General features: G+C 40.1%; 1 protein-coding gene and 1 non-coding gene across 2 annotated transcripts; one reads left to right on the top strand and one right to left on the bottom strand.

Annotated features, from left to right (window-relative positions):
* Window positions 1–143: 143 nt before the first annotated feature.
* Window positions 144–12420, bottom strand: itih3a.1 (inter-alpha-trypsin inhibitor heavy chain 3a, tandem duplicate 1). Its single transcript, XM_073468084.1, has 22 exons — window positions 12102–12420; window positions 11741–11770; window positions 11080–11103; window positions 10127–10287; window positions 9859–9963; window positions 9576–9738; window positions 9347–9457; window positions 9028–9156; window positions 8724–8840; window positions 7834–8002; window positions 7610–7735; window positions 7307–7488; window positions 7005–7190; window positions 6751–6890; window positions 5301–5461; window positions 5046–5072; window positions 4877–4945; window positions 3891–4004; window positions 3504–3705; window positions 3212–3384; window positions 901–1012; window positions 144–793 (listed from the first exon to the last, which is right to left on the bottom strand). Exons 1-22 carry the CDS (start codon window positions 12213–12215, stop codon window positions 655–657), a joined length of 2754 nt encoding a protein of 917 aa, XP_073324185.1. The 5' UTR covers window positions 12216–12420; the 3' UTR covers window positions 144–654.
* A 2618-nt stretch (window positions 12421–15038) lies between these two features.
* On the top strand, window positions 15039–15110 carry trnae-cuc (transfer RNA glutamic acid (anticodon CUC)). The gene has a single exon. It is a non-coding gene; the product is annotated as a tRNA-Glu (tRNA).
* The last annotated feature ends 3220 nt before the right edge of the window (window positions 15111–18330 follow it).

Raw genomic sequence — 18330 nt, 5'->3', positions numbered from 1 at the left:
TATTAAGTGTAAACCAGCAATTTAACCAACATTAATTACTGTTAAGCGTTCCTGTGGTAAAACAACAAACAACAAACAAGACAAACAGTCTTTAGAGGACTTTTCCTTCTGGACTGTTTGAGCATGAAGAAAAGTTTCACCAATTTGTCACCACTCGCTAACATTTATTTGGTATCATGTGGTTCAGGAGCCCTACAGTGGACAGCTTTTCATCAGAGTAGATCTTGACATTAGTAAACACTTAAATGTGTCAAAAGTGTCAACTTTTGGGAAAAAAATAGGAATAATCAAAGCAAAGACATGAAAAACATGAATTAACAGTCTTTTTGACGATGCAAAACTAAAATGAAATCAGTAAATCTGGATTGAGTCAATCTTTAAGAACTGTGTCCCATTTATTTCCATACAGGTGATTGCTGAGGCTTTCTCCGAACACTATTTTGGGATGATTCTACATCCAGTTCTTATAATTCCAGCTATCACACTGATAGAAAATCTTTGAAATTGTCCACACAGTGCTGTGAATGAAGCCTGCTTTCCCGTGGGTACATGATGTTAGAATATTCGTGGTGTACCTACAGGCAGATTTGAATATTTATTGTATGAGAGTGATTTGGATCATTTCTGTGGTGGACATCGATGTGTGACCTATTTTTAAACAGTCTTGAAAAGGCCTGACACAATGTAATCTGTAAAATCTCCATCGAGCAGCCCTGTTCCATTACTGTGAATGAACCAGCAGGGAACGTTTTCTCCATTCTTCACATCCCTCCTGAAGTCTCTCTGCCAGCCTCTGTGGACAGAGACAGACATGTCATGTAGACCAAGTGATATTTTAAGAGCACATATTAATTTGCATTTACATTACATGAAAACTCTTGACTGAGACACATAGTGTACCTGGTCACATTGAGCTCCCGTCCTTTCACAAACATGGTGGCATCTGGTTTCTCTGGGACTTCACCTGGACGCAGGTCTGACACTTCATATTCAATCCCATGGTAGAACTGACCTGGAGGACGAATCACCAATTAAAGTAAATATAATTTTAAAATATGATCATTCTGGCCCTGTATCTCTACACTAGTGATAACTGCAAAGTGCAGTGAAATAATCTGAGCTACTATTTTATTGTGGGGTCAGAAAGAGTGTATGTCCTTTATGTTTAAGTGTCCCTCTATTTATACTATATGAAGAAAGATGATTAACGGCTCATTTCTACACAGTTTGGTTTTGAGTCCGTAACTACAGACATACGCCCCTAGTGTTCAAGGCAAGGAAATGCATTTTTCTTTTACGGATGGATAGAAACACCACCAGTAACATGAAAGAGAAGCAGATTTTCTGTTTTAATATGCGCATGGAGCATAAATGAGACAAAAACAAGACCAATATCGCATGGTGAAATATCAGTGAGGGGGTTGGTCTGCCAGTTTTGTGAAATATTTTGTTAAATGACGTATTAACCAGTAACAGTATGCATGCACTCTTTATGTTATACACATATCATGCCAATGTTAGCTAAATATGCTGCCAAAAAATGTATAAATAAATAAAGAGCTGTATCACATTAATCAATCAGTTAGCTAATTTGTTTATGCCGACTTTTTGTGGCACGCAGAGTCTACAGTCGGTCCGAAATCCACCCCCCCAAAAAAAGGAGTAGGAGTTTCACAAAAGTATTAGAACTGTTGAACTGAACATTAGGGTCCTCTCTCTCTCCCACCCTCTCGGTGATAACTTACAGTGAAACCTTGGATCTGTAACGTTAGTAAAATAAAGTAACTTTCAAGATGTGCAGGACACAGTCTTGAATTTGAGTTGAAAAGTTAGCAGTAGCTGTCTGTTTAGTGGATTACATCGTTGGAATCTGTTCTATTTACAATGGACGATGTGCTGCTCTGTGAATGAACTGGCCAGTATTATTTCTGTTGTGCGTCCCGTTACAATGTTAAATGCCACTCTTACAACCCATCAATGTTTGTGCATATTCCCACAGTAAGGAGAATGGATGATTTCATTTCATGAATGGATGGATAGTTACGTGGCTGGATTATTTGGGAGAGACAATGACACATTGGTAAGTACAGTATTAAGTAACGCAACATTAACAGAAGGGTTTATTTTCCTGCCTGCCTTCTGTCTTCAGTGCCCTGTCCCTATCATGGACAAGGTGATGGTATTGCGTTATATAACGCAATGACTTAATGGTAGCCCATATTTTCTAACCCAGTCGCCAGAGTAATGCGTGAAAGGTATATCATGGAGTGGAGAAATACTTTAAATACTAAATACTTTTTGGAAAAATACCTCTGATGTAACGTTAGTCTCTCTTAGTCTACATTGAAAAACGTTACAGAAGTGGCCCTCAAAGGATTATGACTGACTCAGCGTATCCTCCATGCAAAATGGTGACGTAAGCCCCCACGTGGTCGGTGGAGGCTGCACAGCCACCGGCAACTATCAGAGCCAAGTTCAGCCGATAACAATAGTTTGTAAAAGGTCTCATTGGTTTAGATGAATCGGCCAAACCGATTCATCGGCCGACCTCTACTTCGTACACAGAGATATGTGAAAATTAGGTGAAAGGCAATTATTAAAATCTGGTTTTGGTTTAGTGTAAAGTCATGCTTTCATTTTATTTAAAGAATATGAAATCTTATCCTGTTTTGTGCTATAATAATGGTTGACACAGTGAACGGAGGTACTTGAGTAGATCTCACCAAGCTGTAAACATTGACATATTATAACAGCTATATGTTGCCTATTTAAACATCCAATAGAGATGGTGCAACATTTGCATTCATTTGGAGTCGTGTTTCTCGCCACCTGATGAATGTGTGTCCAATTTATAAGTTTTCCTCTTCACCAACTCATGAGAGAGTTGTCTGCCTCTTTAGATACTTGATGTGTCCCTTTCTTGCTGCTTAATTGCTAACTTTGTCTGTCTCCCATCTGGTTTTGAGCAGTGTACAGTGGGTCGGACAGCTAAACTATGAGTTCAGCGCTGTATGAATCTCTTTTCCCTAAGTGGGTGCAGGATGAGGTTTAATTCTGCCTGGGTTGGGCACTGCAATATGCAACTTTTACATTTTCACGATTATTATTTACCAAGTGTTTTATGAAGAATATAAGGTACTCCTTTGAGCATGAATATCAAATTGTCCTTAACAGGCAGGACACTTTGTCTGACATGCGTGTCATGTGGTACCTAGCAGGCCGTGAACAGATGGGGACAGGAGGTGGCTGTCCAGGGTGTAGAAACCCAAGTAATCCCGGTGGTACGGGTGACTCTTCCACACTTTGTGCAGCAGGATGACAAACTTGACTGAATCTTTCAGTGTAACTGTTAGGCTTCTATCCTTGGTCAGGAGAAGATCCACACTGCAGGAGAAGATGTTAATTATTCATCCTGAACTAGATGTTATATTTCTTATTACTCATGTTAAAGGATAGTTCTCTTTGACTACAGGAGATAAAAATGTGATGGTATAGCCACTCACTTGGGTCCTTTGAGACCAGCTGTATCAGACCACAGCAGCTTCACCTGCTTGCCATCCTGCAACACCCAGATGTCTTCAGTGCTCACCTCCAACCTCACCCCCAGAGTCTTGTGGACGATGCCAAAACGCCAAAAGTAGGTGTTAATTTTACCATCAGGGGGAATCATCTTGTCTCCGATGGTCTGGCCATTGACCAAAATACCTGAGGACACAACATGGGATTAGGGGATCAGGAAATGCTCAGCTGGCAGGGTCAAAAATCTTGGTCAACAAGGAGAATACATACTGTATGTAACTAAGACAAGGGTTTAAAGGACACCACGAACTGCATCTTATACTTGTCAAGTAGTAAGAAAGTCATGCTGACAATCAGAACTCAGAGCTCACCCGATGTTGGGTCTCTGACCAGGTTCAAAATGGTTCCTGGTTTGTCATTGATGTTGAAGCACAGAGCGTCCTCCCTGTCGGGGAGCTCTATCATGAAATGAGGATCTCCGTCCACTGCAGGTGACACCACAATGTAATGATATGGGTAAACGAAATGGACATGGAAAGAGCATCAGAATAGTTTTATGAACGCACCCGTAGTATTGGCTCAATGCTGATGACAACACTTCCACAAGCCATGCTCGCAACTCTGTGAGGTTGTAGCGTACTTAGGCACAGTGATGCTTCTAGCGAAACGCTAACATCAGCATGTTAACATGTTACAGTTTTAACACGCTAATGTTTCACAGGGGTTTTGTTTACCACCTTCACCATTTCAGTTTAGCATGTTAGCATACGAATCTGCTAATTAACACTAAAAACAAAGTACAGCTGAAGTTAAAGGGAATGTCATTAGTTTTGCAAGTATGTAGTCATAAACTAACGTATTGGACACATGATGGCGCTCGATAAAAAGTAGGACCAACAAATCAATTCAATTCATCCTGAGGGGGACGGAAGTGTCCCCCTCAGGATGAATTGTGTGTACCAAATTTCATGGTAGTTCACCTTTTGTAGTTGTACAGAAAGTCAATCTAAAATGTCAACATCATGGTGGCGCAAGAAGATAGGTATAAGTTAGGGGATCACAGTGGGATTCTTTGGGGATCATGAATATCTCTCCAAAAATTTGTGTCAAACTAAACTGTAGATGCTGAGATATTTGTCTGAAAAGGTAGAGATTTTGATCTGCTGGTGGTGCTGACTGAAAAGTCAGAGGATCAGCAAAGTCATTAGGAGTCATTCTCTGAGGACAATGGATGTCTGTACAAAATGCACTAATATAGATATGTTATACTGTATGTTATATGTTATATGATAGACTAACATAATAAACCTGACCTACAGACTGACGCTGCGATGCACCTAGCATTGCTTGTACTCACCAAAATATGTGGGTGTTGGGTAATTCTGTGCCGGGTAATTCTGTGAGCGCATTGGTACATAACGATGTGCTGCATAAAGGGAAATATGATATTCAAGTAAAAAATACAGTGAATCATCCCAGAACTCTTTTTTATGCTACTGTATATGGTAAAAAAACAAGTGTCTTACCCATTTTTTCTGCCTGTTGTCTTTGCTCTGTTAAAAAAGAGATAGACACAAACAACTACTGAATTCAAAACAGTTGAAACACGAGCAACAGCCCCTCCTGGTGCAGTCGGGTAAAGAGAAGTAATAGGCTGAAATGATGAATTCAACACTGATAGCTGCTTGTGAATATATCACTGTAAGATTTGGTTTTGGAGGCTTGACTGCAGCTGTGTTCAGAATAGCCTTGCCCTTTTAAGCCTCTCTTTCCTCCCTTACCCTCTGTCAGCTTGTCAGCGATGAGAGGGCTGTCCGGACCGTCCTCAGTTTCAGGCTTGGTGACCACCATGGAGGTGAGGGGGGTGACAAAGCTGTAAAGCAGAGACATGTCCAGGGCCTTGGCTGTGGCGTTGGCCTTCTCGTCTGCGGCACCACTCTTGCTGCAAGAAAGAAAATGCGCAGTCACATATGAAACTGGCATTCGGAAAACTACCAGGAAACCTATTAATCAATATTACAAGATTTATCGTGGGCTCTCAGATGATGGCTTAAAAGTTATTAAAGCAGCTACAAGGAACTCTCAGTTGGTGAGCTCTGTGAACAAAAGTGATATGAGACACACCACCTCCTGCGTTAAAGATCTTGGCTGGCTAGCCCATGCATTTGTTCTGGAAGTGAGTGAAAGAAAGACAAAATATATTTTTAATACTGTGTTGCAGGATGCATGACAATGAGGTAACCTATCTATTTTTGGCTATGTTAGATAAAGAACTGAAATATGACGATGGTGAAACAAAGCAAACTTTGTTTTGGTATCTTTACACATAGGCTGGATGTATGCCTACATCTAACAGATTTGGTTGTTTGGTTATAGTAACTCTATTGAGCTAAAGCTTGAGTTATCAACATTTCCTAATGTTATCAATTAAAGGAGACCGAGTAAGCTTTTTCGTTTTATTCCATTCCTTTACTGTTTTATATATGTACTTGTGCACGTAAAAGATCTTGATAGTTAAAAGGTCATAGTCTGCACCAACAGAAGCTCCTCTCTCCCACAGAAAACACTGCTCCTGAAATGCCTCGTCAGTAGTCCAACCGTTAATTCTGTGACTTTGAGCCATCATACTACATCACAAAGTCACACATTTGCATAATTTATGCCTAGCGGCTAGTTTGGCATGCAACAGTTGATTGCTCTGTTGTTGTTAGTGGTGTGCGTCAGTTGTGTATGTGCTGACCAATCAGAGGACACTAGGTATTCAGGAGGGGGGACCTTAAAGAGACAGGAACTAAAACAGAGGGAATACAGTGCTGCAGCACTGGACAGTAAGAGAAAACTAATGTGTTTTTTGAGCACTAAAGCATGTACACCTATTCTAGTAGTAACCAAAATAAAATGATGAACCTAAAAAATTAGTATAGTATATCTCATTTACTAATAATAAGCCATCAGCAAGATATAGGTCGGTAGCAAGGCCAACATAAAAGTTCATGTTATGTACCAGTTGTACTGAAATATCTACTGCCGTGCCACCAGACTACAGAGCAGCTACTTTACTCAGGCTGTGAGATGCTTTAAATCATCCTCAGCACTCCCTCATTAAAAAAAAGGTTTTAATTTCCAGTCCTCCTGTCAGACTTTTAGGAAGATTTTAATGAGACCAATGGGAAATAAAGATTTAATGATGCTAAAGGCATTCATATCTCAGCTTGATTTAATCAAACCAACCTCTTGTCCAGCAGTTGCTGGATGGTGAGGTAGGCCCACAGACGCTCTGTGAAATCCCCAAAGATGTACTCCTCTCCTGGGTAGATCACATCCCAGTCCACAGCACTGGCCTGACCCTGCACATTGAAGTCCTCCTCAAACTACAGCAGAGAGAAAAGAATGGGAAGAAGAAATGATATTGGAAAACAGTTACAAACACGTCTTCTCTCCATTGCAGTGTTGTCTCTAAAGTTCTGCTATTTCCTTATCCTCACCCCCCGGCCGTACACTTCCACCAGGAAGTCATCCAAATCACTGTCAGTCAGCCGGCCGGCGACTATGATCTCTGAGCCGTTAAACAACTGGTTAAAGTGATTGGTGGTCAGGAAGTCCACTGCATTGTCAGGATAACGCAGATCCACCTCTAAAAGCAGCGGGCTGGACACCTCCTCATAGAAACCCTGGAATAAATGCATAAAACACATTGTGATCACATATTTGTGGAAGAATATGACATAGCTTTTAACAAAAATCTCATTGTTGAGTCAAAAAACTGTTCATATCCCAGATCCTCAACCTGAAGTTGAAGTGTTGCATCTGAACCCTCAAAAATTCTGCGGGCTAGTCCTTTGTTTTCTCTGCTCATAACATCCAGGAAGGAGTAATCCACGTCGTTCCCAAATCCGAGACAGAACAGAGACATGTTTCCTCCAATAGCAGAGCGAACATTCTCCTGGATCTTAGGGATGTGGGACTCTCCTTCAAACGCACAGACACAATATGCAGAAATTGAATGTTAGACATAAAGAACATTGATCAAATGTGCCCTCACTTAAATATACAGTATACCCTTCAGTATGCACAAACTCTGCATGCTCACCCGTATTTGGCATTCCATCAGTCAGTAAAATTATCATATCGATGCTCCTCTCCGCGAGCTTCTTCGCCTCCCTGTCTTTGATCAGCATGTCCACGCCTCTCAACACTGCGCCATTGATATTGGTTGCTAGAAGGAAAACACAGAACAAATGTAAAAGAGAACATATTTCTATCATTTAGGAAGTAAAGAAAAACACTTCAATTGTCACTTGTTTTTCTGTTAACCTCCTCTGCTGTGTAAATTTCTGACGTATTGTAAAGCTTTAGACACGTTTTCCTTGGTTGCTTTGGTGAGTGATTCCCGCCAGGACTCAACAGAACTGTCAAACGGGATGAGGGCAAAGTGGTCTTCCTCGTGGAGGTCTTTCAAGATGGCCTGCAATGCCTCTCGTGTCTGCGAAGAGTTACAAGGTCAGAGGTCTAAATGTGTTTATCAATGTAGAGAATCAGACACAAGAAGAGTTTCTTCCTGCAGTACATCGCTCTCATGAACTCATGACTTGCTCAAATACTTAAATTGCATATACTTTTTATGTATAAAGGACAAATATGACAAAAGTACATACGGGAAAAAATAAATACATTTTGGGAATGGAAAAGGCTATTTCTGTGTGTTTACATGTATTCATTTCTACATTATTTATGCAGTTATTTCTGTTTGTCTTCTACATTTATGTATGTGATTTTAAATTTCTACATTTATTTATGCGTTTCTGTGTCATTATGTTATTTAAGGGGGTGGTCATAACGAGGCTTGGCTGGGTGAACTGTGACCCTGCGGGATCAATGTAAAAGTTAAAAATCAAATTCCTTGTATGTGTACACGTGTTTGGCTAGAAAAAACTGATTCTGAACCGCATTAAAGCTGCTCTCAGTGATAATTTTGAAATAAAATACACATTTAATAGCTCTATATTCCAACAGTAATCTTTTATCCAATCAGGACAGAGAACTCCATAGAGAGGCGGCCCTGTCTGCTTGTGAACATGCATCATGTGGTGACGTAGAGAGGAGGGAGGGGATTGCTAACTGCAAAATGGTAAGAAGTTAGCTAAAATATTGACGCGATGAAACAAACACTTACAGCAGCTTTAACAGTCTCAACATCCTCTCACCTGCTGCATCTTGTTTCCATACATTGAGCTGCTCCTGTCAATCACAAACACCACATTCTTTGGGACTCTTGGCAGGTCAGGTGGAGCAAAGAAGTGCACAAAGTATCCGTTCACAATCTGAAAGGAAGTAAATCATAGTGACACACATGAAGAATGAATAGGCAAAATGAGAATTGCTAAAATAGTTTTCCCTGAAATATGGTTGATGCATTTCATGTTGTTGGGCAATCTTATCACAGATTCCTTAATTTTATTTTAAACTCAACATGAAAGTAAATCTGTATAGTTGAATTAATTTGATGACCTGAATGTCCCCGAGGCGCTCTGCTCGGTTCACATCATACTTGATGACAAAATCTCCGTCGATGATTGATTCATCACAACCTGGACACTTCCTCTGCTGCTCCAGAGTTGGTGAGAAAGAGATGTGTGCCTGACAGTGGGATACAATATCATCAGTTTAGCTCACACTTAATTTTTGGGTTAGCAATTTTATTGAATTTGCAGAAAAAGGAAGTGAGACGAAGAGCATTTTGAAAATCGATAAAGGGTTGGGATTTGGAAACTGCAAGACAGGCAGAGAATCAGAGACAACTTGTTACAAGGCCTGTTTTCTCATGTACCTTTTTGTCTGTGACAGTTTTCTCCACCAGAGGGAGCAGTTCATTGGAGAGGAAGTTTGCATGGGTGTCAACAAAAGCAATCCCCTGAGGCTCATAGATGTTTGTCACAATCTGTCTCCACACAGGCGAAAAACACACAGATACAAGATTATTTATAAGGTGAACAACTCTTTTAGAATACCTGAAATCACCAAGAGCCTTGAGGATTTGTACATGAATATGGATTCACCTTAAACTCCTGCACCGGCTGTTTGGGTTTAACCCGAGTCATTATCTCATACTGGCCCAGTTTCCTCTGTAGGAGCTCCTCGTAGGTTAGAACGAAAGTCACGTTACTTTCGGCTGCAATGTTGACAGACACAGAAAACTTCTCCATCTTTCTTCCAGAAGCCCTGTGATAAAACACAGACATTATTGACAGCCTCTAATGGAAAGATTTAAACATGTAGATACAGTGTACTTTGAACGTGCTTGCAATACTAGGTTTATATGTTTCCTCTTGATCTACTCACTTGACCAGTCCAGCTGTCTGTCCAGAGGAAACAGCCTTCTCATACTGTTTCTTAGCTTTCTCTTTCTCCTTCACCTCCCCAACATACACCTCACCTTCAATTTCCCTGTGAGGTACAAAGATGCAGAACATCATGATGCAACTTAAGGAAATTGTGCTAACTGTATTATTAAGAAAAATCTGGCAAAGGAAGCAGGGATAAACACTGTCACAAACAAACAGTCATGATGCAAGTGGGAATGTGGAGATCAGAGTGGAGACAGACTGACATGCTGAAGTTGCTGATGAAGGCGGTCTTGGGCAGCTCCACCTCAAAGAAGATTTCCTGCGATCTGTTTGCTTTGTTCAGAGCCTTGGAGGTCATGACAGTGTGGGCGAAACGAGACGTCACGGTGCAGTCCACCGTCACGCTGTACACCTCCACGTCCACCTGAGACAGAAAGACAGAGAGATGAATAAGTGTGAGATCTGTTATTTTTATGTCATTTCAGACTGAATCGTGTTTTGCAGTTGGGCCCTGTCCATAGTGTGCTGTCCTGACTGGTGCCAAAGAAAACTATAACAGCATGGAAGAATGTTTAAAAAGACATTATGTCAGTTCCTCCACTTTGGGAGTGTTGTGATGAGACAGACTGGGTGTCAGCCTGGGTGCTGTATACAGGGATAGTGTGAGAATTTGAAAAACTAGACTCTTCTTTGGTCACTTCAGTTATTCTCAATCTTTTTTTGTTATCAATTCTTTGTTGAGAGTTTATTGACCTTTTCTTTTCTTTGCTGATTCCACAAATACAGGCATTGTTGTGTGTTCCAAGATTACTTGAGTCATGCAGATTGATCTTTTTGTGACCAAGAAATCATCAGGAAATCAATGAACATTCCCTCAGAACGTCGCAACCTGCCTGTTCAAGTACCTGCTACTTTAAGCTCCTTATTCCCTCTGATATCCAACTTCTCAAATCCTCATAGGTCATTTTCTATGCTTTTGTACACCCTACATATAGTTTCTAGCTTGTTTTCTTATATAATTATGCACTTATTTATGCATTAATCACCAATTTTTAAAATGTTTTCCCAGTTTATAGGCTTTTTAGTTGTTTGTTTTTTCTTTTTATACAATCCATTGTGTGTGTGTTTGCTGATCTTCATGCAGAGTTGCTGCATGAGTTAAATTGAATTGAATCATCATTGTCATCAAAAGAGATATTAAAGGTTATTTCCTTACCCTGAGATCGTTGGTACTTCTTTTCTGTAACAAACAACAAAGAAAAAGAAGATGACATCCTTTCTAGACTTGGAAAATCTCAATTTAAGAGTGAGCAGAACAATTTTGAGCTGCCACTGTTGCTTTGTGCTATTTAATAATATAAAGGCTTGGGGAGCAACGGAATACATGTAACAGGATTACGTAATCAGGATACAAAAAAAGGTAACTGTATTCCAATAAAGTTACATAGAAAAAGATATAATTACATTACAGATACATTCAGGAAGAAAGAGGATTAGTAACAGGATTACAATTTTAAAATAAAGAATGATATACTAGTGTGTAACCATGCACATGTGCACATATGACAACACTTCACGACATCACTCTGGTCTTAAATGAAACCAAATACACAGTTGTGTTAGTAACTGTATAGGAAGACATTTTTAAAGTAACCCTCCCGACCCTGATTATACGTACCTCTTTAAAAAAATACCTTTATTTATTTTATTTCAAGAGGATTTTACATTCAGTAATTGGTAATGAATGATGTTATTCGGCAATGAACACAAGTTTGGTGATTAATGTACAAGCAGACAGATGTAAGTTATTTATAAACAGTATTTTTTCACCATAACATGAAAGGACTGTCTGTCTCTGAGAAGTTTCTACCAAATACCTGCAGTGATCTGGCAGCTCCTCCTGTCTCCTGAAATACAAATACAGCAGGGTGAACCAATATGGTGCCAGGATATTAGGGGAAAAAAACACTGGCATAATACAGCATTAAACATGTTGAAAGAAAAAACTTTACATTCAGTGTCACACATATGTACATACGAAGAGGAGATGTAAAGGTAAAAGCATTTAATTAAGCACTGACTACATAAAACAGATAATTCATATGGAAAGAGACTAGTGGCTAAATCCATAACCACCAAATAAAATGAATATTGGCAAAGTTAGACTAAAATTAGACTATAAAACGATGAAATTTCAAATTAAGATGAGAGTACAAAAACGCCAGTGTGTGAAGTTACCTGCAGAGCTTCGTTGGTCCCAGAGATGATCAGAGCCCCCCTGGCCAGGCCGGGCAGCCAGAGGCAGGCGCTGCCCCACAGCAGCAGCAGTCCAACACCCAGCAGTCCAGACATGATCAAACTTCCACTGAACAGTGACTGACTTCACTGCTGAGAAAACAGCTCTCTGCCCAGGGGGGAGGGACAAAAAGTGTGTGTGTGGGTGTGTGTGCTGTCCTGGAGTGTTGACCAACAGACCTGAGCTCAATGTGCAGGAGGCAAAGGAGTACAAGTGCTTGAAAGCTCAAAGAAAACATCTGTGTTCAGAATGAACGTGTGTGATTGTTTGTGGGACTGATACCGAATTTAAGTAGACATCTGGCAGCATGACACCACAGTGTCAATTCCAATGGGAAATATCACAAAAGCACCAATTAGTGATACTATAATTGTTATTTAGTGAAGGAGATCATTCCTGATACAACCACTAATGTCACATTATTCAGTTCATATTGCAGCTATATATCTGTGTAGTTCCTCATTATTTACACTAAAAGTATAAAACCTATCAGGTGTCTATATGTTTAAATAATTATTTCAGTTTCTGCAACATAGTGGTGGATATTTTGCTACTGATGAACATTTGTTCACTGCTCTTTGAGTGCCCTTCTCCTCTTTTGGACTCACCAGCCTGTGCTGCCTCACTTACTGTGCCTGTTTATGTCTTTTCTCGCTTACCAAGGAGCAAACAGTAGAGCACTGTACGGAAATCTGAAAGACTCTTGTATGTTTTTTTTAAAGTTAAATTATCCAAAAAAAAGGAAAGCTGATTTGAGCTGAATGTAGTTTTGAGTGGACAAGTTTACTTAATGAGGTAAACGTACATTTACAGCAAACCTACATTTTAAACCCTAAATACATAATGCTACGTAGAAGTGACGTAATTTTTATAATTTGCTCCCTAGAAATAATTTTAAAAAATAGATCAATTCAATACAGGAGAAAATAATTTATTTAGGAAAAACAAAGTACAAAATGAACAAACAAGCAAATGTTTCTCACAGTCTTTGGAGGCACTGATAAATAATTAATTTACTGTTCATCAGCCGCATTATGCCAAGTCTGATTCACTGAACAAACTGCAATGTGCTTACATAACAGTAATGTCAACACACACAACTGCCACAAAATCAGCCCATTTAACCCTCTTAAACCCCACTTTATTTAAAAAGAACATAAAAACTACAGTGTGTGCGTCTTCGGTGCTGCCATTTTATCCTGCAGGGTGTCTACTTGCTGAACACACTGGCTCCAGGAGCTTTGGCAGGAGCAGACTTGTCCAGGACCGTCTCTGTGCCCGACCTCACCCCGCTGAACACAGAAGGAGCCACTTTGCCCATTCGTTCTAAAAACAGACACAGATATGTCTCGTTAGAAAAACAGATGCTTGAACCAGGTGACTGCTCATCCTAACCAAGTAATAGGAACTTCATTCAGGTGTCTTTGGGGGAAATACGAGAACAAAAATGTCTGCAACAAGTGTTTGTGTTGTATTAAATCACTTTACTGGTCTTGTGTTATGTTTCCAGCTGGCTCTGGTCCGATTCCCAATTTTAGAATTGGGATTTTCATGTCTTTACAGTAAACACTGCCTCTTGATTCCAGCTCACATGATCCCTTGAAACCATTCAAGTGAGCAATGTTTTTTAAGTTTTGTGAATTATCTAGAAGGTTGGAAAAAGAATACACGTGAATATGTCCTAAGTACATAGGATTCAAATTGCACTTTACACTTAACGAATGCCAGACAATTAATGTTGGCTTTCTATATTGACTCTTACCACACACACAAATATTGACATGTAAGACAACATTTGTGTGGGTGGGTTAAGTTGAAAGGGCACCAAAGCAAACCCGAGGCAGGTGGACAGTGTTAGCAGGAGCACAGTTTTGAAGGCAGCTGAAAATTCCTCAGCATTGGAGCAATGAGCAAGGAGTTGATTAAAAAATGATTAAATATAATACAGGCAAGAATGCTTGCTGTGTTGGCAGCTAAGTTTGTCGGAACAATTCTTCAAAACCCTCAAGGCATTACAAGATTAGCACAGCAACATTAAATCCTTCCTGGCATGGTCGTCATAAAACAATTGGCTGATATCGAAGCTGCAATAAAATCTGAATGTGGAATGTTTAATATTTGTCCAAATACACACACAATACACAATACCCTTCTGTATACTGAAGACCTAAATGATTACAAAATGGTCATATCCTGGCTCATCTATGTGACTGTAGAGTCCTCACACCTCACATCACTGGTCACCCCTTCAGTCTTAGTACTATATTGACCCTGGTTGTGTCTGGTTAAGGGTTTGGACAAAGGGACGGTCACGGTGTGGAGTAGCCTACTGTGGTGGGAGAGGTAGCTAGCCTTAAAGTAGCAACGTCACAATGTAAAAATACTCCACTTCAAGTAAAAGGGACACCTTCAAAATATTTTTGAGGTATTATCAGCTAAATCTATTTAAAGTATTACAATTAGGTCAGGGAGGATGTGTTTTATGGTCGTCATACGGTTTTAAGTAACTTAACTTGTACATTTAGCTGTCAAATAAAAGGGAGTAAGCTAACCTAAACGTTTAGCCACGACACGTGAAAGGGTTGTGAAGATGCAGCTAAGTAGAAAGTCAAAGCATGAGGAGCCCATTATTAAAATGAAATGAGTGAGTTAAAGTAGCAAGTGTAAAACAAAACTTCACCTTTGCAGTTGAATGTGGTACCACACACATCCCGCCTCCTGTCGCTGGGTTAATCGTTTGTCTTTTCATGGCAGCCAGAGGGGAAGTTCGAGTAGAGCACTTCGACATACTTCAATGGTTGTGTTTTATTACATCTAAGTCAAAATGAACTGATGTATGTTAGTTCTTGACCTGCTGTGTCGTCCCTTGCTCGCATCTGTCCCTGGTGGTCTAGTGGTTAGGATTCGGCGCTCTCACCGCCGCGGCCCGGGTTCGATTCCCGGTCAGGGAACACTGTTTTGTTATTGGTTGATCAAACCTGGCTGTAACAAACACTGGAATATAGGCCGACCACGTGCCCCTCAGTGGATGGTTGTTCATCAATATATAGCCAGATACATAAATCAACACATATTGCATCTATTAGATTAAACAAGGAAATAAAAGTTAGAATGAACACAGTGATACATTGGCAAAGAGATGAATAATTTACAACATTTATGTATTAATCTAATTATGCCTTATTATGCATTAAATGTGTGTGTTTATGCTTGTCTGTTTATTTTGGCTTAAATTTAGGGTATTGATTTGTCTTTTTATTTTTTAGTAATTCAAATGTTAAATAATATTTGTGATTATTTCAGCATTCCTTTATATGTGTGTTCATGTATCTATTGATTAATAACTGTTTTTTTTATTTTTCTTGGAAGAGGCCAAACAACCACAGCATTCTGAAACAGTCGCATATACAACATAACACAAACCTCAGTATTAGATAGAGACTCTTCTATCCAAGTTGCTAAGTTGGATAGTCAAGAAGCGTGATATTTGAGGTCTACACGCCAGGACTAAAACCAATTCTCATCAGAGAAAGATCACATTTGTAAGGATAGAGAGAGAAAATGTTAGTGTTAAGTCTGACATGACTTTACGTCACTGGTCTTGTGTTTCATGTTAGAGGAAACAACTTTAATAAAAAGCTTTACTCACCACACTCAACCATGACCTCATAGGTCTTACTCTTGACCTCGCCTTTCAGTCCCAGTTTACTGCGGGCTCCCTTCAGGTCCTCCTCCTTCATCGGGGGACGCTTCTTCTTCTTCTTCACTTCGCCTGGCTGGTGTGAAATAAAGATATTATGAATGTTAAGGGTGGAAAAAAGTAAATGGTGCCAACACTCTGTCGTCACATCTAAAGAACAATTTCTGTAAATAACAGAAACAGCAGATTTGAGCTGATGTAACTTACCTGTGACATGGTGATTGAAGTTTGTGTATTGATTCCACGGACACCTCTTTCCAGAGTGATAGATTCGCTGGTTGTTTTTCTGGTGTGCCTCTTTGTCTCCCAGCTAGCCTGAGATTATATATAGTCCTGGTCCGGACCCAGTGAGTCACTCAGACCCCCTACTTTCTATCCCACTCTGCCTGTTGTCAGTGGGTATAATTAGGTGTGACGTGAGGGATGGTACAGCTGGAATGGGTCTCCCATCATTTACGATAGGCTTACAGGCCAACAGCTGATCATTCCGTACACAACACAAGAGGCTGTTTGCCCCCTCCTCTCCTGCAAACCCTGGCAGAGATACCCTCTTTTTAAAATGTTGGTGGAACTTGGCACTAAAATGGGTATCAGGAGTGTCTACCACCCAGGAGCTTCAGGTTGGGAGTCAGGCTACAGACTGATTTAAACCTGAGGGAGTGTCTTTTTGGGTCTTGTAAAAAGCATTTCCAGACAGTTACCACATGAACCAACTAAATGAGGGCTGGACTAAGAGCAGAAAACCATCCCTCTCCGTTGTTTGTGTCACAGGAGTGCCACTGGTGAATCTTTATGTGAGTCATGGGCAACAAGGAGTCAAGTTGGGTCAAATCTGGTCCTACACAACATAAGCCCCATTAGATTGTTGTTAACTGGGTAGCTATAATAAACAATGAACCTAAATCTACAGCTTAAGTAGCAGTAATTAGTTACTTAGCAAATACAAATAAATAACAAAACTGGTACTGGAAACCATCTGAAATCAATAAAAGTTGGCCAATTCCCTAGTGTGTTTCATTTCATTTTTGACACATGTATAAATTAACATTGTTTTATTTGTTTATTTGAAGGAGACATATTATGCTAATTTTCATGTTCATAATTTAATATTGGGTTAGTACTAGAATAGCTTTACATGCCTTACTCCTCAAAAAACACATTAATTTTCTCACACTGCCCAGCACAGCAGCACTGTATTACCCCTCTGTCTGAAACACTCTGTTTTAGTTCCTGTCTCTTTATGCACCCCCCCCCCCCCCCCCACACACACACACACACTTCTGAATACCCAGTCTCCCCTGATTTGTCAGCTCACACATGCCTGTGTCAGCACCGCTTACCATGTCTCCAGCTGGCCCTGTCATGTTTTTAGCTTCCAGTTAGCTTAACTTCTGCTATGAATATAGACATCAATCATGCAAATGTGTGACATTGTGAGGTAGTGTGATGTCAAGGAGTCACAGAATTTAAGGTGGGAAGGCTTCAGGAGCAGTGTTTTCTGTGGTAGAGAGGAGCTTGGGCTTTTTAACTTTCAAGACCTTTTACATGCACAAGAACCTCCATAACATACTGAAGTAAAGGAAAAACTGAAAAAGCAGAAAGGTCTCCTTTAATGTAGGATGTGACGTGACACTCAATTTCAGATTCTCTTTTACTTAATGTGCTTTTTGTCTCTTTCATTTAGGCTGGAACAAGTCAGCACGCTGTTAAGGAAATAGTCATGAGTCTTGGCATCATACTCTGAATCTGAGGAGTTAACTGTGGGGTGATGGACAAACTGACTCACTATTTTAAAATGACAAACTCAGCGACGTAGAGAGAACCTTTGAGCTGGCTTCAGTCACATCATAGTAAGAGTATAATCTTACAATCTGAGAGAATAGCCTCTGTCCTGGTTTACAGGTTTATTTATAAAGGAATGACAAATGCAAAGACCCACAATCTGACTCCTCACGTACATGATTGGTCCCACTGAGTCTTGTCAGTGTCAGTGTTGGTATATTAGCCACCTGCTTAAAATAAAAACACGTGTGTACAGCTGCTTATTAGGCCCTTCCAAGGGCTTGACTGAAGTTAATGAGCATCTCTTTGTGCATGTGTGTATGTTTACCTACTCTGACCAGTTAATCATCTCTCCTCACCTCCTCTAACAACTTCATGGTATCACAAACTGTACTTGGAGCTGCACCAGTGGCTTTTAAAATCTAATTGGTGTGCGTGGGGATGGAGGAGAAAAACAACAAGGCGAAGAAATGATATGCTTGTGTCAGGGTGAAATCACGGCAGACAGTCAAGGTAATAGATGGAAAATTGGCGTTTGTGTGTTAATTAAAGCTGATGAGACAATATGTAATGTATTTTTTCCAAGAGCTACTGGAGGGTGACCATGAATCCAGAGCTTCATGTGTGTCTAGTATTTGTGGTGCTGGATCTATTTTAGGACACACAATCATGAGTCTACCTCGGGTGGC

The sequence above is a fragment of the Pagrus major genome, chromosome 6 (genome assembly GCF_040436345.1).
Source record: "Pagrus major chromosome 6, Pma_NU_1.0".
Classification (NCBI taxonomy): Eukaryota; Metazoa; Chordata; class Actinopteri; order Spariformes; family Sparidae; genus Pagrus; species Pagrus major.
This window is presented reverse-complemented; position numbering and strand designations above follow the sequence as displayed.

Bases quoted from the DNA above. Each gene is read 5' to 3' on its own strand.
- itih3a.1 (XM_073468084.1), bottom strand. From the start codon at position 12,215: ATGTCTGGACTGCTGGGTGTTGGACTGCTGCTGCTGTGGGGCAGCGCC. The intron at 7,489-7,609 runs GTGAGCATGCAG...GTGCGTTTGAAG, and splicing joins TGATGGAATGCCAAATACGG to GAGAGTCCCACATCCCTAAG. The intron at 6,891-7,004 runs GTGAGGATAAGG...TCTCTGCTGTAG, and splicing joins TGGAAGTGTACGGCCGGGGG to TTTGAGGAGGACTTCAATGT.